Genomic DNA, 24,646 nt, shown 5'->3' on the forward strand with positions numbered 1-24,646 from the left:
TGCACTGTGGGATGGGCAGTGCTGAGGGAGCTCTGCGATGTGGGACGGGCAGTGCTGAGGGAGCTCTGCGATGTGGGACGGGCAGTGCTGAGGGAGCTCTGCGATGTGGGACGGGCAGTGCTGAGGGAGCTCTGCGATGTGGGAGGGACAGTGCTGAGGGAGCTCTGCACTATGGGAGGGTCAGTGCTGAGGGAGCTCTGCGATGTGGGACGGGCAGTGCTGAGGGAGCTCTGCACTGTGGGAGGGGCAGTGCTGAGGGAGCTCTGCACTGGGAGGGGCAGTGCTGAGGGAGTTCTGTGATGTGGGAGGGGCAGTGCTGAGGGAGCTCTGCACTGTGGGATGGGCAGTGCTGAGGGAGCTCTGCACTGTGGGACGGGCAGTGCTGAGGGAGCTCTGCGATGTGGGACGGGCAGTGCTGAGGGAGCTCTGCGATGTGGGACGGGCAGTGCTGAGGGAGCTCTGCGATGTGGGAGGGACAGTGCTGAGGGAGCTCTGCACTATGGGAGGGGCAGTGCTGAGGGAGCTCTGCACTATGGGAGGGGCAGTGCTGAGGGAGTTCTGCACTATGGGAGGGGCAGTGCTGAGGGAGCTCTGCACTGTGGGACGGGCAGTGCTGAGGGAGCTCTGCACTGTGGGACGGGCAGTGCTGAGGGAGCTCTGCACTGTGGGACGGGCAGTGCTGAGGGAGCTCTGCACTGTGGGACGGGCAGTGCTGAGGGAGCTCTGCGATGTGGGAGGGGCAGTGCTGAGGGAGCTCTGCACTATGGGAGGGGCAGTGCTGAAGGAGCTCTGCACTATGGGAGGGGCAGTGCTGAGGGAGTTCTGCACTATGGGAGGGGCAGTGCTGAGGGAGCTCTGCACTATGGGAGGGGCAGTGCTGAGGGAGCTCTGCGATGTGGGACGGGCAGTGCTGAGGGAGCTCTGCACTATGGGAGGGGCAGTGCTGAGGGAGTTCTGCACTATGGGAGGGACAGTGCTGAAGGAGCTCTGCGATGTGGGACGGGCAGTGCTGAGGGAGCTCTGCACTATGGGAGGGGCAGTGCTGAGGGAGTTCTGCACTATGGGAGGGGCAGTGCTGAGGGAGCTCTGCGATGTGGGACGGGCAGTGCTGAGGGAGTTCTGCACTATGGGAGGGGCAGTGCTGAGGGAGTTCTGCACTATGGGAGGGGCAGTGCTGAGGGAGTTCTGCACTATGGGAAGGGCAGTGCTGAGGGAGTTCTGCACTGTGGGACGGGCAGTGCTGAGGGAGCTCTGCACTGTGGGACGGGCAGTGCTGAGGGAGCTCTGCACTGTGGGACGGGCAGTGCTGAGGGAGTTCTGCACTATGGGAGGGGCAGTGCTGAGGGAGTTCTGCACTATGGGAGGGGCAGTGCTGAGGGAGCTCTGCACTGTGGGACGGGCAGTGCTGAGGGAGCTCTGCGATGTGGGAGGGACAGTGCTGAGGGAGTTCTGCACTATGGGAGGGGCAGTGCTGAGGGAGTTCTGCACTGTGGGACGGGCAGTGCTGAGGGAGCTCTGCACTGTGGGACGGGCAGTGCTGAGGGAGCTCTGCGATGTGGGAGGGACAGTGCTGAAGGAGTTCTGCACTATGGGAGGGGCAGTGCTGAGGGAGCTCTGCGATGTGGGAGGGGCAGTGCTGAGGGAGCTCTGCACTATGGGAGGGGCAGTGCTGAGGGAGTTCTGCACTATGGGAGGGGCAGTGCTGAGGGAGCTCTGCACTGTGGGACGGGCTGTACAGGGCAGGACATCTCAGTTACCCAGTCCGCACCAGCTGATGGCCATGGGCTGCGGATCACCATGCTGTTGAAGACTTAATGCCTGCAACTGTCTCTCCTTCCGTCAGGCTCCAGAAGAAAGAGAAGGGGAGCGCAGAGGTGAGGAAAGGGAAGAAGCTGCTGGTGAAGGATGAGAGAGAGTGACTCCCTGAATCCAGATTGAGGGTCCTGCCCTCTGCCTTGTTAACATGATACTGCCAGGCTTCACTTCCCTCTAAGGCTACGTCCACATAGACCAGATAAATCTGTAACCGAAGGTTTTTCTCTTCGTTTTGACCCTCCGTCCACACTGAAACAGCGTTTTCCTCCCCCGAAAAAGGAGATTTTCAGAAACGCTGTCCAGAGTGAATAAATCTGAAAACGCCTATTATCCGGCGTAGTGTGTACGGGGTAACCGGCTATTTATAAAACCGCTGTCATGACAAGCCGGAACAGATGGTGGCGGCAGCACGACATTTCATTGTTTTCCCGAACGCAGCCTCCAACACCACAATAGATGTGTAACAGCCTAATGTAACAGTGTATGGAAATACAAGATAACACCGATGCAGACGTTTTATACATTTAACAAGGTGCTTTATTAATGTATTGCTTGTACAAACATTCAATAGATGCAATTGTCACTTTTGCCCAGTGACAAGCCTTATTGCATATAGTTGTAGCTGTCATTTCTTTCATCGGTGAAGAGACTATGGCTGTAGGAAATGTGTCTGGACAAACGTGCACCAAGTCTTTCGTTTGGCAATTTCCTTTAGTTTTTCTAGTCTGTAACTGGACAAACACGCACCAAGTATACCGTTTCCTCTTCGCTTGTTTTCTGTGTGTCCTGCGCATGCCCAGTAGGAGGAGATTCGTCCGAATACCTGTTTTAATGTGGACGGAGGTATTTTCATAAACGCCTGGTGTTGACGCCTGTCGTTTTTACGTGAAACTGGCATTTTCAAAGTTATCCGGTCTAGTGTGGAGGTAGCCTCAGACCTTCCCCTCCCCGGTTGTTTCCTGGGGTCCCGGGTGCCTCTGACTGGGACAGTGCTTGTGTGGGTTAGCCCTTCCCTTTCCCTGCAGAGAGAAGAGCCACTTGTTCTGGGCAAGCAGGGCAATCTGTCCCACTGCCTTCCTGACCCCACTGAGAGATCACCCCCTCACCCCTGCCACAGACCGGACAGAGGGCAAAGTTTTAGAGGGGGTGTGTTAGGAGTTTGAATTGGACCAAATTTTGGGGATTCCTCCCTCTGATTTCCCCTCTCCATCTCTGACACTGCATTCCCCCCCCCCATCACCAGGATCGACCCCTGCGCTCGGGGAAAGGAGCCCTCTGGCTGACCCTCCCCATCAACTTTTCTGAAATCTAACGATGATCCAAAGAAATGGGCCGGTGGCTCCTCCCTCACCTCTGGGCCTCTACCAGCTTCTGCTAAACCCTTTCCTGACCTTCTAAACCTGCGGCTACTCTCCCGCTCTATCCTGCGCCAGGCAACGTATTCCCTGAACCACCTGTTGCCCCCCTGCCCCTCAGTGACATCTCACCTCACTCACCCCAGCTCAGTATCCCAGTGCCTGTTCAGCACCCATTATCCATGGGAGCCCCCGTAAAACAGGCGGCCTGTCACCCTTTGGGGGGGTGACTGACTGTAGTGGGTCTCGGGGCAATCTGCACCTCAGACAGAGGGCATTTTGTTTACTGCTTACTGCACCCAACCCAGATGTAAGGTATTTCCTCTTTGCCCTGGCTCACCCCGACTTACCAGGAGTGGTGGGTATGCTGTCTTCCTCAAATGCGATTAACGTGCTGTCACTGCCCTCCCAGGAAAGGTTGGGAGCCCACCGTGAAACTCAGGAGAGTTTTCACCCTGTCTGACAGTGGGTGGGGGTGTGAATCAGAGCCTCTCAGCCCGTTTCTTTGCGTGGCCAGTAACAATCCCGACTCAGCAGCTGCCGGTCAGTCCCATTGACATCGGGGCGCTGGGAACATTTCAGCGATCAGCTTTCAATGGCAGGTGGGTGAGACAGGGCCGTGAGACTGTGCTGTGCATGTGTCTCCCCCCCACCCCCCATCCCACAGGGGCTAAACACTTCTGTCTTTCCGCTGCCCGCAGTCCGCCTCTGACTGGCCCTATTCAGAGTTTTGCCTCCTGACAACACTCTGCTGGTTCAGAGCTGCCATTTGGTGGGGCTGAACGGAGAGGCTCAGCTCCCTGCCTCCTCCCTCCTCCTCCTCTCTGCAGTCCTTAGTCTTTCTGGTTTATTAATGACCTTCCCGAGCTTCTCCCAAAGCTGCTTTGCCTTGTTTGGAACTCGCCGGGACACAGCATATGGTGTATGAAATGTAGGACTCCGGTGACCAGCACAGACCAACCCACCCGTTGCCCCCTGTCATTGTCTGCAAGAATGTTTTTATATATAGTCAACAAATAAAAATGCATTGCGATCCCGTTTCTTATTTCTGTGGTCCTTCCTGAGTGAACCGACCAAACAGGTGTCTTTGCAGGTACGGTACGGGGCATTATCCCGTCTCTGCGATGTCATTCCTATTTGACGTAGTTTGAGTTCGCTTTTTTACTTAAGTTGTTCGACATTAGGATAAACCGGTGAGATTAAAGGGAACGTAGGAGATGTGGCCTTGGCGAGTTTAAAGAGAGCCTGTGTTACACAGACACTCCCCGGGACCCCCTGTAAATACCAACACACTCCCCGGGACCCCCTGTAAATACCAACACACTCCCCGGGACCCCCTGTAAATACTGACACACTCCCCGGGACCCCCTGTAAATACCAACACACTCCCCGGGACCCCCTGTAAATACTGACATACTCCCCGGGACCCCCTGTAAATACCAACACACTCCCCGGGACCCCCTGTAAATACTGACACACTCCCCGGGACCCCCTGTAAATACCGACACACTCCTCAGGACCCCCTGTAAATACCGACATACTCCCCGGGACCCCCCAGTAAATACTGTCACACTCCCCAGGACCCCCTGTAAATACGGACACACTCCCCAGGACCCCCTGTAAACACTGACACACTCCCCGGAACCCCCTGTAAATACTGACACACTCCCCAGGACCCCCTGTAAATACCGACACACTCCCTGAGAACCCCAGTAAATACCGACACATTCCCCAGGACCCTCTGTAAACACTGACACACTCCCCAGGACCCCCTGTAAATACTGACACACTCCCCAGGACCCCCTGTAAACACTGACACACTCCCCAGGACCCCCTGTAAATACTGACACACTCCCCAGGACCCCCTGTAAATACCGACACACTCCCCAGGACCCCCTGTAAATACTGACACACTCCCCAGGACCCCCTGTAAATACTGACACACTCCCCAGGACCCTCTGTAAACACTGACACACTCCCCAGGACCCTCTGTAAACACTGACACACTCCCCAGGACCCCCTGTAAATACTGACACACTCCCCAGGACCCCCTGTAAACACTGACACACTCCCCAGGACCCCCTGTAAATACCGACACACTCCCCAGGACCCCCTGTAAATACTGACACACTCCCCAGGACCCCCTGTAAACACTGACACCACCCCCCCCCCAGGACATCCCAGAAATACTGACAGACTCCCTGGGGTGTACAACAAATCCTGAGGATCTCCCGGTGATCCACGGCAGCCGGGGTCCAGGAACACCATGGAAAAGGTCAGGTATACACTTGGCAAACTAACACAACGCACTCGACCCACACAGTGCCAGCTGCATATAAAACTTGGAATGGTTTCAGTAAAGTCTTAATAGTTCTGTTAGTTCCAATGAATCCAGGGGGTGGGGGGAGGGGGACTGATGAGAATGTGAGGGGTATAAAAATGGGACATGTAGGATTAGGGTGTTTGCGGGTCAGTACTGACTCAATGGGCTGAAGGGCCTGATTTCATGCTGCCTATCTCAATCACAAAAGGGGCACAAACCTACAGAGGCTGGAATCTGGAACATCAAAATGCAACCAGCTGGGGGTCTCAGAGATGCTCTTCTGCACACCACTGTGGTAACCCATAGATATTTGAGTTACTGTTGCCTTCCTGTCACAAGAGGCATTTTCACCCACAGATCTGCCACTCACTAGATGATGCTTTCTTTGTTTTTCACTCCATTCCCTGTAAACTCTAGAGATTGCTGTGTGGGAAAATCCCAGGAGATCAGCAGTTTCTGAGATACTCAAACCACCCTGTCTGGCACAAACCATCAATGCACGGTCAAAGTCACTTAGATCATATTTCTTTCCCATTCAAAGTACAAAGAAAATGTATTATCAAAGTGCAGCATGTACAGCCCTGAGATTCATTTCCTTGTGGCCATACACACTAATAGGAGAATAACCATAAGAAGATCAATGGAAAACCGCACCAACTTGGCTGTTCGGACAGTGTACAAGGGACAACGAACTCTGCAAGTACAAAAAGAAACAAATAATAATAAATATCAAGAACTTGAGATGAAGAGTCGTTGAAAGAGAGTCTATTGGTTGTAGGAACAGTTCAGTGATGGGCAAGTGAAGTGAAAACATTTTGTTCAAGAGCCTGATGGTTGAGGGGTAACAACTGTTCCTGAGCCTGGTAGTGTGAGTCCTGAGGCTCTTGTACTTTCTTCCTGATGGCAGCGGTGAGAAGAGAGCGCGCCTTGGATTGAGCAGGTTGCTGATGATGGCTGCTGCTTTCCTGCAACAACGCTCCATGTAGATGTGCTCAATGGTGGGGAGTGTTACGTACCCCGTAACTGGGTTGCCAAACCAGCAGAAATGGATCACTCAGTTGGAGTCTGGATTACTAGAACTAAGAAAGTTTTATTAAAGAAACAAGCAACACAGTACTCTAATCAAAAGGATAATGAATGCAGCAGTTCAGCAATGATCAACATACATGTACACAGAATTAGGATAACAGGATCAATCAAGCTCTATCGTCGTCTAGGGGTAAATGACCAGTTTCAAAGTGACGCAAAGTTCAGTTCAATTGAGTTCAGTTCAGTTCACAGTAATCACTGCCGTGGCAGATGGACAGTGGGTGGAAGGAGAGAGAGAGCAAAAGCGAATGAATATTCAAACGGCTTCCACACAGACCTTCGATATTCTTCGCAGTCAGCTTTCGGGCGAGCCCTTTGTGATGTCTTCTGAGGTCACCGACCTTGACCCCTCCGTTTCCAGATACGATCTTTCCTCAGCGGTGAACCCGGCACCCAGGCAAGGGCGGACACACACCAGGTTCCCGCCGATTGTATCCTTCCACCCTGTGCGTCTCTGGCTAGTTCCCGCGACCAGCCCTCCAAAGACTCCCACCGACTTGTGGGAGGCGCACCGCTTCCAGGGTCTCGTTACCTCGGGGTGTCGTGTGTGTCGCCTTAGCGAACCTGTCCCTTTTTATCCCCCTGCTGGGGTATCGCCTGTCCATCACTTCAAACAGTTCAGGGTTCAAAGGGGAGCCAATCTTGACAGCTCTCCTTCCGTTACTCTCTCCCGTCCCTTCATTATCATCTCCAAATGCTGCTCCATTGTTTTCCTTATCTCTCTCTCCCCTGAAGACAGGTGGCAGACCAACTGCTGATCCCACTGGTGCCAGCACAGGCCAGCTTCATCTTAATCTATGTGTACTCTCGTCACAGGAGGGATTTACCTGTGATGGACTGGACATTTTGCAGGATTTTCTCTTCAAGGGCAATGGTGTTTCCATTTCTTCCCTGTTCTGCTGATGGTCCAAAGACCATCCATTTCAGGGTTCGACGTTCTGTGCATTCCAAGATTCTTTTCTGCACACTACTGCTATAACTTGAGTTACTGTTGCCTTCCCATCAGCTTGAATCAGTCTGGCCATTCTCTCTCATTAAGAAGGCGTTTTCACACACACAGCTACCACTCACTGGATGATTTCTCACACCATCCTCTGTAAACTCTAGAGACTGTTGTGCATGAAAATCCCAGGAGATTAACAGGTTCTGAGATTCTCAAACCACCCCGTCTGGCACCAACAATCATTCCAAGGTCAAATTCACTTAGATCACTTTTCTTCCCCATTCAAAGTTCAAAGAAAATTAATTGTCCAAGTAGATATACATATACAACCCTGAGATTCATTATCTTGCAGGTGAACAACTGAGCCTCTTGACCATGTCTGCATGCTTTTACGTATTGAGTTCCTGCCACGTGATTGGCTGCACTCACCAGCAGGTGTATCTGATAGGGTGGCCACTGGGCGTATTCAGCATCCCCAGTGATTGTCCGAAGAAATCCATTCCACAGAATTAAAGCAAAGAAGAGCTGTTTTAATCCTTGCTGTCAATTTGCTTCATGGATACAGTCTTAGAGCATCATTGTTCAGTTCCCAAAGTGGAGGTCAAACCTAGCCCACTTTGGAAACTTAATTTAGTAACAACAATGTTAAAGCTGAAGTCATGGAGAGAGGTTCAGTCTTTATGTCTTGGAACACGGGAGAATAAGGGACGACCTTGTAGAGATAATTAAAGTTACCAGGGGGTGCTAACGATCTTCTTCCCAGTTCAAAACTAGGGGGCATAGGTTTAAGGTCAGAGGGGGAAGATTCAAAAGGGACCTGAGGGGGCAATGTCTTCCTGCAGAGAACGGCGAGTATTGGAAGGAGCTGCCAGGGGAAAGTGGTTGAGGCAGGTAAGATGGTAATTCAGATTTATTTCTCACGTGTACATCGAATCAAAGTGCGCCGATCGCATGAGCAACCAACACGGTCAAGGGTACGCTGGGGGCAGCCCGCAACGTCAGCACAGCCTAACCACAGTGTTCAGCAGAACAACAACAGCAAAACTGGCCACTTTCCCATCCTCCCTTTTGAAATATCATTGAAGATTAGTTTTGTCTAAAAATTTGTTTCATTTGCCGCATGTACATCAAAACCGAGTCGAAATTGGTCCTGATAACGAGCCTCGACCCAAAATGTCGACTCTTTTCCATAAATGCTGAGTTCCTCCAGTAGTTTTTGTGTGTTGCTTCTGGACCTCCTGCCCAATTGTGGGAAGATGGCATGGCCCAGAGGGGTTAGGATCCACGGTGTTACCTTTCTGACGCAGCTCTTTCTGTAGATACTACCGATGGCGGGGAGAAATGTTCCCGTGACGAACGTACTGGGTAGAGTCCACTGCTCTCTGCAGCTTCTTACGTTCCCGCACAATTGCCTTGGTACATGAGGCAATAATAATCCAATTTAGGGAAAGATCCCCGAAAGTGACCTGTCCCTTTAATTCTTCCACCCTCAATAACCCGGTACTTCCAGCTGTCGCCGCCTGAGGGCGCAGCTGACCAGGAAGCCGCCCGGGACGTCGCTACTACCGTCGGTCAGCGCCCGGAGTCCGGACCGTCCCTGCCGCGGGCTTCCCGTTGCAGGGACCGGCTCCCCGGGAGCTCCTTCGGGCTGTGCATCCGTTAAAATGCAGACGGCTCCTTGCCGTGGAGCGGCGTCGGCGGCCCGTGACCGGTCGTGCTTTAAGGGATGGATTGGCCCCGCTTTAAGGCGGGTTTAAATCTCCCTTCCGGGCCGGCACGGTCCGATCCGATCCAGGATTAGAGCTGCCGAGGGTTCGGGGAAGCTGGACATGTCCCGGATTGGAACGGGGCCGAATCGGCCCAGAGCAGCAGAAGCTGAGCCAGGCCGGACGCAGCCGTGCTTGCGTCAGGATATCCCGGGTCAAGTGCACCCTGTCCCGGGACAGCTGGGTCCTCTCCCGGGCCAGGCAGGGCGACCCAGCTCGGGTGTGATACAAGCCAGCCCGGGCCAGGGGCACTCGGTGCCGCCACTGCTGCGACCCAGTCCGGGGGCGGTTCACTACCCGCGGGACCCCCTCGGGCTCTGTTCCCGGCCCCGTCGAGCACCCAAGTTGGGACAGATCGGCCGATCCAAGAAAGGTGAGACAGGGGCTGCGGGGCGTGGGTGGGAGAGGAGTGTTGTCGTCCCGGGTCCTCCCTCACTGGGACCGGGAAAGGTGGCGAGGGCGGGGCGGGGCGGGGCGGCTTGTCCTGAAGAAGGATCTCGGCCCAAAACGTCCCCTCCATAGATGCTGCCTGACCGGCTGTGTTCCTGTAGCATTTCGTGTGTGCGCTATCTGGGGATGGTGTCGCGTCCCAATTGCACAGGGAGGAGGGAGGGGGAAGTGTGGGGAAAATTTGAAATGAGTTGGGTGGGTAGATAGGGTTTCTAGAAAGCTTTCGGCACATTGGCCTTCGTCAATCAATGTACTGAGTACAGGAGATGTTGAAATTGTCAGGCGTTGCTGAGGCCTAATTCGGAATTTTGTGTGCAGTTCTGGTCACCCAGCCGCAGGAAAGATGTCAATAAGATCGAAAGAGTGCAGAGAAAATTTATAAGCATGTTTCCAGGACTGGAGAACTCGAGTTATGTGGTAAGATTAAATAGGTTAGGTCTGTATTGCTTAGAATGTAGATGATTGAGGGGAGATTTGATAGAGGTATATAAAATTATGAGGGGTATTGACAGGGTAAATGCAAGCAGGCTTTTTCCACTGAGGTTGAGTGGGACTATAACCAGGGGGCATGGGTTAAGGGTGAAAGGTGAGAAGTTTAAGGGGAACCTGAGAGTGTGGAACGAGCTGACAGCACAAGTGGAGCATGTGAGTTTAATGTCAATGTTTAAAAGAAGTTTGGATAGGTACACGGATGCTAGGGATATGGAGGGCTATGATCCAGGTGCTGATCGATGGGAGTAGGCAGTTGAAATGGTTCAGCACAGACTAGATGGGCTGAAGGTCCTTTTTCTGTGCTGTACGTTTCTGTAACTCTGAGAAGCCCCGTGCAGTAGAATGCACTCTGATTGCCGCGTTACAGGAATGATGTGGGGTGCTACAGAGATTCACCAGGGTGCTGTCTGGACTGGACAGCGAGAGGGTGGGGGGAGAACATGCACTGTTTTCTCTGGAGTAGAGGAGCCTGACGGGGAGACCTGATAGAGGGTTATATGAACATGAGATGCCAAGATTGGGTAGACCCAAGGGCAAGCATTTAAGGTGAAAGGGTGACGTTCAGGGTGAGGGAGGGTGGGCACCCTGGAATGAGCAGCCAGGATTGGTGGTGGAGGCCGATACATTCAGCGTGAAGGGGCCTTTTGGATATTCCACTAGGCAGGCAACGTGAGTCGTGCAGGGCAGAAGGGGTATAGTTTAATTTCCCCTCGTGCTTGACCAAAGAGCCTAATCCTGTGTTGCCACTCTGCTTGTTTTCAGCTGGGATTTCCAGAGGGTGAAGGATTGGCACGGGAGGATCCCGGTTGGGTCAGGGATTTCGGGGGCAGGGTGGGGTGGGGTGTTGAGGTCCGAGGAGGGAAAAACAAAACCACGAGGGTTACTCTGGATTTCCAGCATCTGCAGTAAAACACACAGAAACGTTACTACAGGTCAGGCAGCATCTATGGAGGGGAGAAACGGTTGGTATTCAGTTCTGGTGGGGGAACTCGGCCCTGAAACGTCGACTGTTTATTTCCCTCCATGGATGCTGCCCGACCTGCTGAGTTCTTCCAGCATTTTGTGTGTGTCAGAGGAGAAAAGTGGGGTTTGACAAGTTTGCACTTGTACAGTCTGCCTCTGCCAGTGGGCGGGACATTCCCAGCGGATGTCACTGCTTGTCTTCGGACACGGCGAGAAAGATCTGTGCACAGGAGGCTGCCGGACGGCAGGACACAGCCCAGGTGCCCTGGTAAAGGACGGGAGTTCCCAGCTTGGGCTAGGGTCAGCATCAGAATCGCTGACTTGTGTCTAGCTGGTATTCATTCCATCCCCCACCTTCTTATTCTGGCACCTACCCCCCCCCCCGCCCAGTCCTGATGAAGGGTCTTGGCTCAAAACATCGACTGTCTATTCCCCTCCATAGATGCTGCCTGACCTGCTTGTGTGTGTGTGTGTGTCTCTGTGTAGTGACGTGATGCTTTGCTGCAGTGGTACAGTGCAAGACATGAAAAAGTAAGAATATATATTGTAATAATATTAAGGGAGATTTGCCTCAATTATATTGATAATAAAATATATGTTTTATAATTGTACAGATACACTAGCTCTATGGGCCTGCCTGGGTGAGGGGTGGATGGGGATGTGGGAGGGGCAGTGGTGTCGGGAGTGGATTGTACCTACAGGAACCAGTGATTGCAAACACCCCACCCTCCTCCTCTGTGTCTCTCCTGGCAGTGGACATCGACGACAGTGTCCTGGAACAGTTCCTGGGCCGGGGGCCTGACAAGCCGACCTCTCACCTCTGACAGGCCGGTGGTGGGAGGAGGAGGAGGTGCCTGGTCGAAGCCCGGGGACGTGGACGGGACGGTCCTGCCTGAAGACGCGGCGTGTGCCTGACAGGGCCTCCGAGATCCTCGTTAGCTGGACTGCTCCCCTCTCTGCCCACTGGGACAGGACCGGTGGCTCTCCGCACCCGTGCACCTGGCTCCCGTTCAGCGATCGCGTGGCCCTGCCCTCTGCTCGCCGTTACCTGTGGACATTTTTACTGTTGGGGAACACTCTCTGCCGCTCCGGATGGGATTTAGACCCCCTGACCCACCCCGACTCTGTGCTGCATTGTGTTGTTGTTGATCGCGTTCAGGGTAAATGGGAGGGGGGCAGTCTGCTTGTTGTTCCCCCCCACTGTTCCCTCATTCCCTCCCACTGCAGCTGCGTCCCCCCACCCCTCCCGGTGAGACCCCGGCGGCTCCCGCTGCTCGGCGGACGGTCCCGGGGAGCCTGAACCGGCGGATTGTATGAACCTGGCTGCCTCTCCCCACGGGGCCGCATCCTCAAATAAATGGCTGCACGCTGAGGTGGGTGGTGTTCTGTTTGTGTTTGTTTTTGCTAGGGGACGGGTCACGGGCACGCTGACCCTCACTGGGGGTCGCAGACACACACGCATGTCCCCTCCCTCCCTCCCTACACGCACACACCTCCACTCGCACCAGGGGACACTCCAAACTCCTCAGGACATAGAGCCGACGACGTGACTTGCACCGACACGTCGGGCCCAGGACGGGTCTTCAGAGCTGTTGATGCTGCTCTGCAGTTTGACCCTGCTCACCCTTTCTGCTACTGACCCCTCGGTGAGGACGGGAAGGGGAGAGACTGTCATCAATTCCTCACTCTTGCTGACATTGAGGGCAAAGTTGGTGTTGTGATCCCACTCAACCAGCTGATCCACCTTGCCCCCGTAGAAATTTGCTCGAGTTCCTGAAGTTTCCTCAAACTCGTAATGAAATATTGCTTCCGATGTGCCTTCTTTGTAATTGCACCAGCGTGATAGGCCATTCTGCCCATCGAGTCTGTGCATTCCATCATGGCTGATTTATTCTCCCTCTCAACCCCATTCTCCTGCCTTCTCCCCGTTACCTTTGACACCCTGACTAATCAAGAACTGATTAACCCCTGCTTTAAATACACCCAATGACCTGACCTCCACAGCCGTCTGTGGCAATGAATTTTGCAGATTCCCATCCTCTGGCTAAAGAAATTCCTCCTCATCTCTGCTCTAAAGGACAGTCCTTCTATTCTGAGGCTGAGCCATCCGGACTCTCCCACCATTGCAAACATCCACTCTCTCTAGGTCTTTCAATACTCAGTAGGTTTCAGTGAGAATCTCCCCTTCATCCTGTAAACTCCAGCCAGTACCAGCACTTCTCCACCCCCACCCCACCCATCACCAGACCCCTCGGCTGCAGAAGGAACAGGCAGAAACTCCGCAGCACTTGATCACCAGGATACAGGGGAGTGGGGTAGGTGGCTGGCATTGACCTGCTGGGCTGAAGGGCCAGTTTATTGTCATGTGCACAGGTACCCTGGGCGTAAATGCCATGAAAGGCAGCACTCTATGAATTAATTAACATTATTAACATAAATTATGCATAATTTACATGGACTACATCAAGAGATAAAAGTACATCTCTGGTTAGACCACAACCGGAATGTTGTGCTCAGTCTGGTTGCTTTGTTACAGGAAGGTTTAGAGAGGTTGCAGAGGAGAGTTACAGGATGATACGAGGTACAGATCGAGAGCCTTTTTCCCTGGGTGGAAACTACGGCATCTTAAGATGTTTGGAGGGAAGTTTAGGGGTAGTTTTTGTTTATACCAAGAGTGGAGGGTGTGTGGAACACCCTGCCAGGGGTACTGGTAGAGGCAGATACGTTAGGGTCTCAGGTGGGAGACACATGGATGATAGAAAAATGGAGGGCTATGTGGGAGGGAAGGGTTGGATGTATTATGAAGTCTCAGCATTATATCCTCTGTCTCCCTTCAGAACCCAGCAGCCCAGCTTGAGAGGCTAAATTTGTCATGATGTACACTGGCAATATCAGGACCCAAGTGTGGAGGAAAGGCAGGCTTCGATGTAGAGATAGTGACGAGGGTTTATTCATAACAATTCCAAAAGAGCATCAGTGGCTTGACCAAGTGAAACCACGAGATGTAACACTCTTAAAACAAGGACCCCGTGATTACTGCTAATCAGGCCTCCACTTAAATGATACAAGTAACACGGAGTCCCCAAGCCTATCAAAATAAACTTGTAACAGAAAGCACCAGGAGAGCGGATTAAAAAGGGTGAGTCGCTCGATGAAAACACAGGGAACTCAAAATGGTTTATTGCTGTTGTTAAACAACAGTTAACAAATTTGTGTTCTCTAAAAAGCTCGGACCCAATGCTCTGCGGTGCCCCACCAAGCCCAGAGAGCTCATTACAAAATTGGCTTCTGACTGCCCCAGCAGATGCCAGTGTTTCAGTATAAAATATATTCTTTCCCAAGAGTGTGGCAGGACACTACTAGGATTTTTTAGGTCTATCCTATATTGTCGCTGGTGCTCTCAGTACAGGAATCGAACAAATGCTAAAGCAAAACCTGCAAGGTTTAAGCAGAACACTAAAGATTTGTAGATTAGAACACTGGACAACAAATTGTTTCAGAAATGTTGCTTACTCAGAATTATTTTTTGTTGTTACGATAGACCACCTGAAACTAAACACAAATATAATTTCACGCTACTTGTATCACATAGGAATTTGAAAAAACAAGACATTAACTTTGACTATAATGGGTTTCATTGCATAATGGTGTTGACACTTTGCAATAGTTCAACTAAGCTAAAAATGTTTAGTTGGTGATTTTCATTTGTACTCAGTGTCTGAGGCTTCTCACTTAAATGTCCAACAATAATCAGCCAGCATTAGTGGATTCCAGTTGCCCTGATACAGTTTCTCCATGACCACAAAGTCCTGGTGAAACCTTTCACAGAGAGCACCAAGATTTGCAGGGAAGAAGTCTAAATGGAAATGCAGAAAATGAACCTTTAGTGGTATGTGCACTTTATGGTTTTATATGCTTGAAGCATGTTGTCAGCTGGCTGCACGTAGTTTGGTGATCTGTAGTTGCCAAGAAAATTTTGTACAACATCCTTGAATTTCTTCCATGTGATTTTCTCTGGTCCTACTAGAAATTCTTCAAATTGCCTGTTATTGATGACCTGTTTGAATTGTGGACCAACAGAAATGCTTTCCTTAATCTTGGCCTCAGTTATTCTGACTTGAATTATGAATTGAAATAACAAATACAGGCGATTTTTAAAGCAATAGTAGTGGTAGGGAAATTTCACGGAAATTTTCATGATCAGCTGCCCAAACTCCATAAAATAGTAATCCAAAAGTAATCAAGAATCAGAATCTTTGTTCCCAGTACTATTTGTACAGAAACACCAAACCACAGAGTGAAAAGCATCATTTGCTTCAACGACCAGCACAGTCTGAGGGTGTGTCGGGGGGCAGCCCACAAGTGTCACAGTCTGAGAGCGTGTCGGGGGGCAGCCCACAAGTGTCACAGTCTGAGGGTGTGTCGGGGGGCAGCCCACAAGTGTCACAGTCTGAGGGTGTGTCGGGGGGCAGCCCACAAGTGTCACAGTCTGAGGGTTTGTCGGGGGGCAGCCCACAAGTGTCACAGTCTGAGGGCATGTCGGGGGGCAGCCCACAAGTGTCACAGTCTGAGGGTGTGTCGGGGGGCAGCCCACAAGTGTCACAGTCTGAGGGTGTGTCGGGGGGCAGCCGACAAGTGTCACAGTCTGAGGGTGTGTCGGGGGGCAGCCCACAAGTGTCACAGTCTGAGGGTGTGTCGAGGGGGCAACCCACAAGTGTCACAGTCTTGAGAGCGTGTCGGGGGGCAGCCCACAAGTGTCACAGTCTTGAGAGCGTGTTGGGGGGCAGCCCACAAGTGTCACGGTCTGAGGGCGTGTCGGGGGGCAGCCCACAAGTGTCACAGTCTGAGAGTGTGTCGAGGGGGCAACCCACAAGTGTCACAGTCTTGAGAGCGTGTCGGGGGGCAGCCCAAAAGTGTCACAGTCTGAGGGTGTGTCGGGGGGCAGCCCACAAGTGTCACAGTCTGGGAGTGTGTCGGGGGGCAGCCCACAGGTGTCACAGTCTGAGGTGTGTTGAGGGGCAGCCCACAAGTGTCACCAGGCTTCCGTTGCCCACAACTTACTAACCAGGGGAAAACCAGAGCATCCGGGGGAAGCCAGAGAGCCCGGGGGAAAGCAGAGCGCCCGGGGGAAAGCAGAGGACCTGGGGGAAACCAGAGCACCCGTGGGAAACCAGAGCATCTGGGGGAAACCAGAGAGCCCAGGGGAAACCAGAGTGTCCGGGGGAAAGCAGAGTGCACGGGGGAAACGAGAGAGCCCAGGGGAAAGCAGAGCACCCGGGGGAAAGCAGAGCGCCTGGTGGAAACGAGAGGACCTGGGGGAAACCAGAGCGTCCAGGGAAACCAGAGCGTCCGGGGAAAAAAGAGAGCCCGGGGGAAATGAGAGAGCCCGGGGGAAACCAGAGCACCTGGGGGAAAGCAGAGCGCCCGGGGGAAAGCAGAGTGCCCGGGGGAAAGCAGAGCACCCAGAGGAAACCAGAGCGCCCGGGGGAAAGCAGAGCATCCGGGGTAAACCAGAGCGCCCAGAGGAAAGCAAAGTGCCGGGGCGAGGGGATACCAGAGCACCCGGGGGAAAGCAGAGCGCCGGGGGGGGAGATACCAGAGCCCCTGGGGGAAAGCAGAGCACCAGGAGGAAAGCAGAGCGCCCGGGGGAAACCAGAGTGTCCGGGGGGGGGGCAGAGAGCCCAGGGGAAACCAGAGCGCCGGGGGGGGGATACCAGAGCCCCTGGGAGAAACCAGAGCACCCAGAGGAAACCACAGCATCCTGGGGAAAGCAGAGTGCCCGGGGGAAACCAGAGTCACCCGGGGGAAAGTAGAGCTCCCAGGGGGAAGCAGTGCGCCCGCGGGAAAGCAGAGCGCCCGGGGCAAAGCAGAGCACCGGGAGGAAAGCAGAGCGCCCGGGGGAATCCAGAGCATGCAGGGGAAAGCAGAGCACTAGGGGGGGCGGATACCAGAGCCCCCGGGGGAAAGCAGAGCATCCGGGCGAAAGCAGAGGCCTGGAGGAAAACAGAGCGCCCGGGGGAAAGCAGAGAGCCCGGGAGGAAAGCAGAGCCCCCGTGGGAACCAGAGCACCCAGGGGAAAGCAGAACACCGGGGGGGGGGCGGATACCAGAGCCCCCAGGGGAAAGCAGAGCATCCGGGGGAAAGCAGAGAGCCCGGGAGGAAAGCAGAGCCCCCGGGGGAACCAGAGCACCCAGAGAAAAGCAGAGCACTGGGGGGGGGGGGGACCAGAGTCCCTGGGGGAAAGCAGAGCACCAGGAGGAAAGCAGAGTGCCCTGGGGAAACCAGAGCATCCGGGGGAAAGCAGAGCACCCGGGAGGAAAGCAGAGCCCCTTGGGGGAAACCAGAGCACCCGGGGGAAAGCAGAGCACCCAGGGGAAAGCAGAGCGCCTGGGGGAAACCAGAGCCCTGGGGGAAGCAAAGTACCCAGGGGAAAGCAGAGCCGCCAAGGGAAAGCAGAGCCCTGGGGGAAAGCAGAGTGCCGGGGGGGGGTACCAGAGCCCCTGGGAGAAACCACAGCACCCAGAAGAAACCACTGCATCTGGGAGAAAGCAGAGCACCCACGGGAAAGCAGAGCCCCTGGGGGATAGCAGTGCCCCCGGGGGATAGCAGAGCGCCCACTCGAAAGCAGAGTACCCAGAGGAAAGCAGAGCACTGGGGGGGGGGGCCAGAGCCCTCGGGGGAAAGCAGAGCACCCGGGGGAAACCAGAGCACCCGGGGGAAAGCAGAGCGCCCAGGGAAAGCAGAGCCCCCGGGGGAAAGCAGAGCACCCGGGGGATAGCAGAGCACCGGGAGTAAAGCAGAGTGCCCGGGGGAAAGCAGAGCCCCTGGGGGAAACTAGAGCACCCAGAGAAAAGCAGAGCGCCACGGGGGGTGATACCAGAGCCCCCGGGGGAAAGCAGAGCACCAGGAGGAAACCAGAGCACCCGGGGGAAACCAGAGCACCCGGGGGAAACCAGAGCGCCCGGGAGGAAAGCAGAGCCCCCGGGGGAAAGCAGAGCCCCCGGGGGAAAGCAGAGCCCCTGGGGGAAAGCAGAGCACCCGGGGAATAGCAGAGCACCGGGAGGAAAGCAGAGTGCCCGGGGGAAAGCAGAGCCCCTGGGGAAAACTAGAGCACCCAGAGAAAAGCAGAGCGCCACGGGGGGGTGATACCAGAGCCCCCGGGGGAAAGCAGAGCACCAGGAGGAAAGCAGAGCGCCCGGGGGAAACCAGAGCACCAGGGGGGAAAGCAGAGCACTGGGGGGGGGGGGGGATACCAGAGCGTCCAGGGGAAAGCAGAGCGTCCGGGGGAAAGCAGAGCGTCCGGGGGAAACCAGAGCCCCCGGGGGAAACCAGAGCATCCGGGGGAAACCAGAGCACCCAGAGGAAAGCAGAGTCCCCGGGGGAAAGCTGAGTACCTGGGGGAAACCAGAGCCCTGGGGGAAAGCAGATTGATGTGCGGGGGGAGATACCAGAGCCCCCCGGGGAAAATCAGAGCGCCGTGGGGGGGCGATACCAGAGCCCCCGGGGGAAAGCAGAGCACCAGGAGGAAAGCAGAGCACCCGGGGGAAAGCAGAGCGCCTGGGAGGAAAGCAGAGCCCCCGGGGGAATCCAGAGCACCCGGGGGAAAACAGAGCACCCAGAGGAAAGCAGAGCCCCCGGGGGAAACCAGAGCACCCAGAGAAAAGCAGAGCACTGTGGGGAGTGATACCAGAGCCCCCGGGGAAAAGCAGAGCACCAGGAGGAAAGCAGAGCACCCGGGGGAAACCAGAGCACCTGGGGGAAACCAGAGCGCCCGGGAGGAAAGCAGAGCCCCCGGGGGAAAGCAGAGCCCCCGGGGGAAACCAGAGCACCCGGGGGAAGCAGAGCCCCTGGGGGAAAGCAGAGCACCCGGGGAATAGCAGAGCACCGGGAGGAAAGCAGAGTGCCCGGGGGAAAGCAGAGCCCCTGGGGAAAACTAGAGCACCCAGAGAAAAGCAGAGCGCCGCGGGGGGTGATAGCAGAGCCCCCGGGGGAAAGCAGAGCACCAGGGTGGAAAGCAGAGCACTCAGAGGAAAGCAGAGACCCCAGGGGAAAGCTGAGCGCCCGGGGGAAACCAGAGCCCTGGGGGAAAGCAGATCGATGTGCGGGGGGAGATACCAGAGCCCCCGGGGGAAAGCAGAGCACCAGGAGGAAAGCAGAGTGCCTGGGGGAAACCAGAGCACCGGGGGAAAGCAGAGCGTCCGCAGGGGCGGCAGAGAGCCCGGGGAAAACCACAGCGCCCGGGGGGATATCAGAGCCCCTGGGAGAAACCAGAGCACCCAGAGGAAACCACTGCGTCCGGGGAAAAGCAGAGCCCCCGCGGGAAAGCAGAGCCCCCGCAGGAAAGCAGAGCCCCCGGGGGAAACCAGAGCACCCAGAGGAAAGCAGAGCGCCCGGGGGAAAGCAGAGCGCCTGGGTGGAAAGCAGAGCCCCCGGGGGAAACCAGAGCACCCAGAGAAAAGCAGAGCGCTGTGGAGAGTGATACCAGAGCCCCCGGGAAAAAGCAGAGCACCAGGAGGAAAGCAGAACGCCCGGGGGAAACCAGAGCACCTGGGGGAAAGCAGAGCGCCCGGGAGGAAAGCAGAGCTCCTGGGGAAAACCAGAGCACCCGGGGGTAAGCAGAGCGCCTGGGGGAAAGCAGAGCACCCAGAGGAAAGCAGAGTCCCCGGGGGAAAGCTGAGCACCTGGGGGAAACCAGAGCCCTGGGGGAAAGCAGATCGATGTGCGGGGGGAGATACCAGAGCCCCCCGGGGAAAATCAGAGCGCCGTGGGGGGGCGATACCAGAGCCCCCAGGGGAAAGCAGAGCACCAGGAGGAAAGCAGAGTGCCGAGGGGAAACCAGAGCACCGGGGGAAAGCAGAGCGTCTGCGGGGGCGGCAGAGAGCCCGGGGCAATCCAGAGCGCCCAGGGGGATACCAGAGCCCCTGGGAGAAACCAGAGCACCCAGAGGAAACCACTGCGTCCGGGGGAAAGCAGAGCCCCTGGGGGAAAGCAGAGCATCCGGGGGAAAGCAGAGCATCTGGGGGAAACCAGAGCACCCAGAGGAAAGCAGAGCCCCCGGGGGATAGCAGAGCGCCCGCGAGAAAGCAGAGAACCCAGAGGAAAGCAGAGGACCCCGGTGGGGGGGGGGAACCAGAGCCCCCAGGGGGAAGCAGAGCACCAGGAGGAAAGCAGAGCGCCTGGGGGAAACCAGAACCCCCGGGGGAATACGGAGCACCCAGAGGAAAGCAGAGCACCGGGGGGGTGTATACCAGAGCCCCCGGGGGAAAGCAGAGCACTGGTGGGGATACCAGAGCTCCCGGGGGAAACCAGAGCACCTGGAAGAAAGCAGGGCGCCCGGGGAAAGCAGAGCACCCAGAGGAAAGCAGAGTCCCCGGGGGAAAGCAGAGCGCCCAGGGGAAACCAGAGCATCGGGGGGTTTGTAGATTAGAACACTGGACAACAAATTGTTTCAGAAATGTTGCTTACTCAGAATTATTTTTTGTTGTTACGATAGACCACCTGAAACTAAACACAAATATAATTTCACGCTACTTGTATCACATAGGAATTTGAAAAATCAAGACATTAACTTTGACTATAATGGGTTTCATTGCATAATGGTGTTGACACTTTGCAATAGTTCAACTAAGCTAAAAATGTTTAGTTGGTGATTTTCATTTGTACTCAGTGTCTGAGGCTTCTCACTTAAATGTCCAACAATAATCAGCCAGCATTAGTGGATTCCAGTTGCCCTGATACAGTTTCTCCATGACCACAAAGTCCTGGTGAAACCTTTCACAGAGAGCACCAAGATTTGCAGGGAAGAAGTCCAAATGGAAATGCAGAAAATGAACCTTTAGTGGTATGTGCACTTTATGGTTTTATATGCTTGAAGCATGTTGTCAGCTGGCTGCACGTAGTTTGGTGATCTGTAGTTGCCAAGAAAATTTTGTACAACATCCTTGAATTTCTTCCATGTGATTTTCTCTGGTCCTACTAGAAATTCTTCAAATTGCCTGTTATTGATGACCTGTTTGAATTGTGGACCAACAGAAATGCTTTCCTTAATCTTGGCCTCAGTTATTCTGACTTGAATTATGAATTGAAATAACAAATACAGGCGATTTTTAAAGCAATAGTAGTGGTAGGGAAATTTCACGGGAATTTTCATGATCAGCTGCCCAAACTCCATAAAATAGTAATCCAAAAGTAATCAAGAATCAGAATCTTTGTTCCCAGTATTATTTGTACAGAAACACCAAACCACAGAGTGAAAAGCATCATTTGCTTCAACGACCAGCACAGTCTGAGGGTGTGTCGGGGGGCAGCCCACAAGTGTCACAGTCTGAGAGCGTGTCGGGGGACAGCCCACAAGTGTCACAGTCTGAGGGTGTGTCGGGGGGCAGCCCACAAGTGTCACAGTCTGAGGGTGTGTCGGGGGGCAGCCCACAAGTGTCACAGTCTGAGGGCGTGTCGGGGGGCAGCCCACAAGTGTCACAGTCTGAGGGTGTGTCGGGGGCAGCCCACAAGTGTCACAGTCTGAGGGTTTGTCGGGAGCAGCCCACAAGTGTCACAGTCTGAGAGCGTGTCGGGGGGCAGCCCACAAGTGTCACAGTCTGAGGGTGTGTCGGGGGGCAGCCCACAAGTGTCACAGTCTGAGGGCATGTCGGGGGGCAGCCCACAAGTGTCACAGTCTGAGAGCGTGTCGGGGGGCAGCCCACAAGTGTCACAGTCTGAGGGTGTGTCGGGGGGCAGCCCACAAGTGTCACAGTCTGAGGGTGTGTCGGGGGCAACGCACAAGTGTCACAGTCTGAGGGTGTGTCGGGGGGCAGCCCACAAGTGTCACAGTCTGAGAGCGTGTCTGGGGGCAGCCCACAAGTGTCACAGTCTGAGGGCGTGTCGGGGGGCAGCCCACAAGTGTCACAGTCTGAGAGCGTGTCAGGGGGCAGCCCACAAGTGTCACAGTCTGAGGGTGTGTCGGGGGGCAGCCCACAAGTGTCACAGTCTGAGAGCGTGTCGGGGGGCAGCCCACAAGTGTCACAGTCTGAGGGCATGTCGGGGGGCAGCCCACAAGTGTCACAGTCTGAGAGCGTGTCAGGGGGCAACCCACAAGTGTCACAGTCTGAGGGTGTATCGGCGGGCAGTCCACAAGTGTCACCAGGCTTCCGTTGCCCACAACTTACTAACCAGGGGAAAACCAGAGCATCCGGAGGAAGCCAGAGAGCCCGGGGGAAACCAGAGAGCCCGGGGGAAACAAGAGAGCCCGGGGGAAACCAGAGCATCCGGGGGAAACCAGAGCGTCCGGGGAAACCAGAAAGTCCTGGGGAAACCAGAGCATCCGGGGGAAACCAGAGAGCCCGGGGGAAAGCAGAGCGCCCGGTGGAAACCAGAGGACCTGGGGGAAACCAGAGCACCTGGGGGAAACCAGAGCACCCGGGGGAAAGCAGAGCACCCAGGGGATAGCAGAGCACCGGGAGGAAAGCAGAGTGCCCGGGGGAAAGCAGAGCACCAGGAGGAAAGCAGAGCGCCCGGGGGAAACCAGAGCACCAGGGGGGAAAGCAGAGCACTGGGGGGGGGGGGTACCAGAGTGCTTGGGGGAAACCAGAGCGTCCAGGGGAAAGCAGAGCGTCTGGGGGAAAGCAGAGCACCCAGAGGAAAGCAGAGCACCCAGAGGAAAGAAGAGCCCCCGGGGGAAACCAGAGCACCCAGAGAAAAGCAGAGCGCTGCGGGGAGTGATGCCAGAGCCCCCGGGGAAAAGCAGAGCACCAGGAGGAAAGCAGAGCGCCCGGGGGAAACCAGAGCACCTGGGGGAAAGCAGAGCGCCCGGGAGGAAAGCAGAGCTCCCGGGGGAAACCAGAGCACCCGGGGGTAAGCAGAGCGCCTGGGGGAAAGCAGAGCACCCAGAGGAAAGCAGAGTCCCCGGGGGAAAGCTGAGCGCCCGGGGGAAACCAGAGCCCTGGGGGAAAGCAGATCGATGTGGGGGGGGGGGGAGATACCAGAGTCCCCCGGGGGAAATCAGAGCGCCGCGGGGGGGCGATACCAGAGTCCCCGGGGGAAAGCAGAGCACCCAGAGGAAAGCAGTGCGCTGGGGGTGGGATACCAGAGCCCTCGGGCGAAAGCAGAGCACCAGGAGGAAAGCAGAGTGCCTGGGGAAACCAGAGCACCAGGAGGAAAGCAGAGTGCCTGGGGAAACCAGAGCACCCGGGGGAAAGCAGAGCGTCCGCGGGGGGGGCAGAGAGCCTGGGGCAAACCAGAGCGCCCGGGGAGATACCAGAGCCCCTGGGAGAAACCAGAGCACCCAGAGGAAACCACTGCGTCCGGGGGAAAGCAGAGTGCCCGTGGGAAAGCAGAGCGCCCGTGGGAAAGCAGAGCCCCCGGGGGAAAGCAGAGCATCCGGGGGAAACCAGAGCATCCAGAGGAAAGCAGAGCACCGGGGGGGGGGGTAAACCAGAGCCCTCGGGAGGAAAGCAGAGCGCCCGAGGGATAGCAGAGCGCCTGCGAGAAAGCAGAGAACCCAGAGGAAAGCAGAGCACCCCGGGGGGGGGGACCAGAGCCCCCAGGGGGAAGCAGAGCACCAGGAGGAAAGCAGAGCGCCCGGGGGAAACCAGAAACCACAGGGGAATACGGAGCACCCGGGGGAAAGCAGAGCACCCAGAGGAAAGCAGAGCACCCAGAGGAAAGCAGAGCCCCTGGGTGAAAGCAGTGCATCCGGGAGGAAAGCAGAGCATCCAGGGGAATCCAGAGCACTCAGAGGAAAGCAGAGCCCGTGGGGGAAAACAGAACCCCCGGGGGAAAACAGAACGCCCGTGGAAAACCAGAGCACCCAGAGGAAACCAGAGCCCCCGGGGGAAACCAGAGCACCCGGGGGGAAGCAGAGCACCCGGGGGAAAGCAGAGCATCCGGGGGAAACCAGAGCACAGGGGGGAAAGCAGCGCACCGGGGCGGAAAGCAGAGCGCCCGTGGAAAAAGGAGCGCCCGGGGGAAACCAGAGCACCCTGAGGAAAGCAGAGCGCCCGGGGGAAAACAGAGTGCCCGGGGGATAGCAGAGCACCGGGAGGAAAGCAGAGTGCCCGGGGGAAAGCAGAGCATCCGGGGGAAACCAGAGCACCCAGAGGAAAGCAGAACGCTGGGGGGTGTATACCAGAGCCCCTGGGGGAAAGCAGAGCACTGGTGGGGGGATACCAGAGCACCCAGGGGAAAGCAGAGCGCCCGGGGGAAGGCAGTGCGTCCGGGAGGAAAGCAGAGCACCCGGGAGAAAGCAGTGCGTCCGGGAGGAAAGCAGAACATCCGGGGGAAACCAGAGCATCAGGGGGTTTGTAGATTAGAACACTGGACAACAAATTGTTTCAGAAATGTTGCTTACTCAGAATTATTTTTTGTTGTTACGATAGACCACCTGAAACTAAACACAAATATAATTTCACGCTACTTGTATCACATAGGAATTTGAAAAAACAAGACATTAACTTTG

At 55.6% G+C, this 24,646-nt stretch overlaps 1 protein-coding gene across 3 annotated transcripts in view; it reads left to right on the plus strand.

Annotated features, from left to right (window-relative positions):
• Positions 1-4,215, plus strand: part of LOC140197896 (cellular tumor antigen p53-like) — an 83,270-nt gene extending 79,055 nt beyond the window's left edge. For all 3 annotated transcript variants that reach the window (XM_072258479.1, XM_072258477.1, XM_072258478.1), the window contains exon 11: positions 1,844-4,215. In XM_072258479.1, the coding sequence (XP_072114580.1) occupies positions 1,844-1,919 (76 nt within the window). In that variant the 3' untranslated portion in view covers positions 1,920-4,215. The remainder of the gene's footprint in view (positions 1-1,843) is intronic.
• The last annotated feature ends 20,431 nt before the right edge of the window (positions 4,216-24,646 follow it).

This window comes from Mobula birostris, chromosome 5 (genome assembly GCF_030028105.1).
Source record: "Mobula birostris isolate sMobBir1 chromosome 5, sMobBir1.hap1, whole genome shotgun sequence".
NCBI lineage: Eukaryota > Metazoa > Chordata > Chondrichthyes > Myliobatiformes > Myliobatidae > Mobula > Mobula birostris.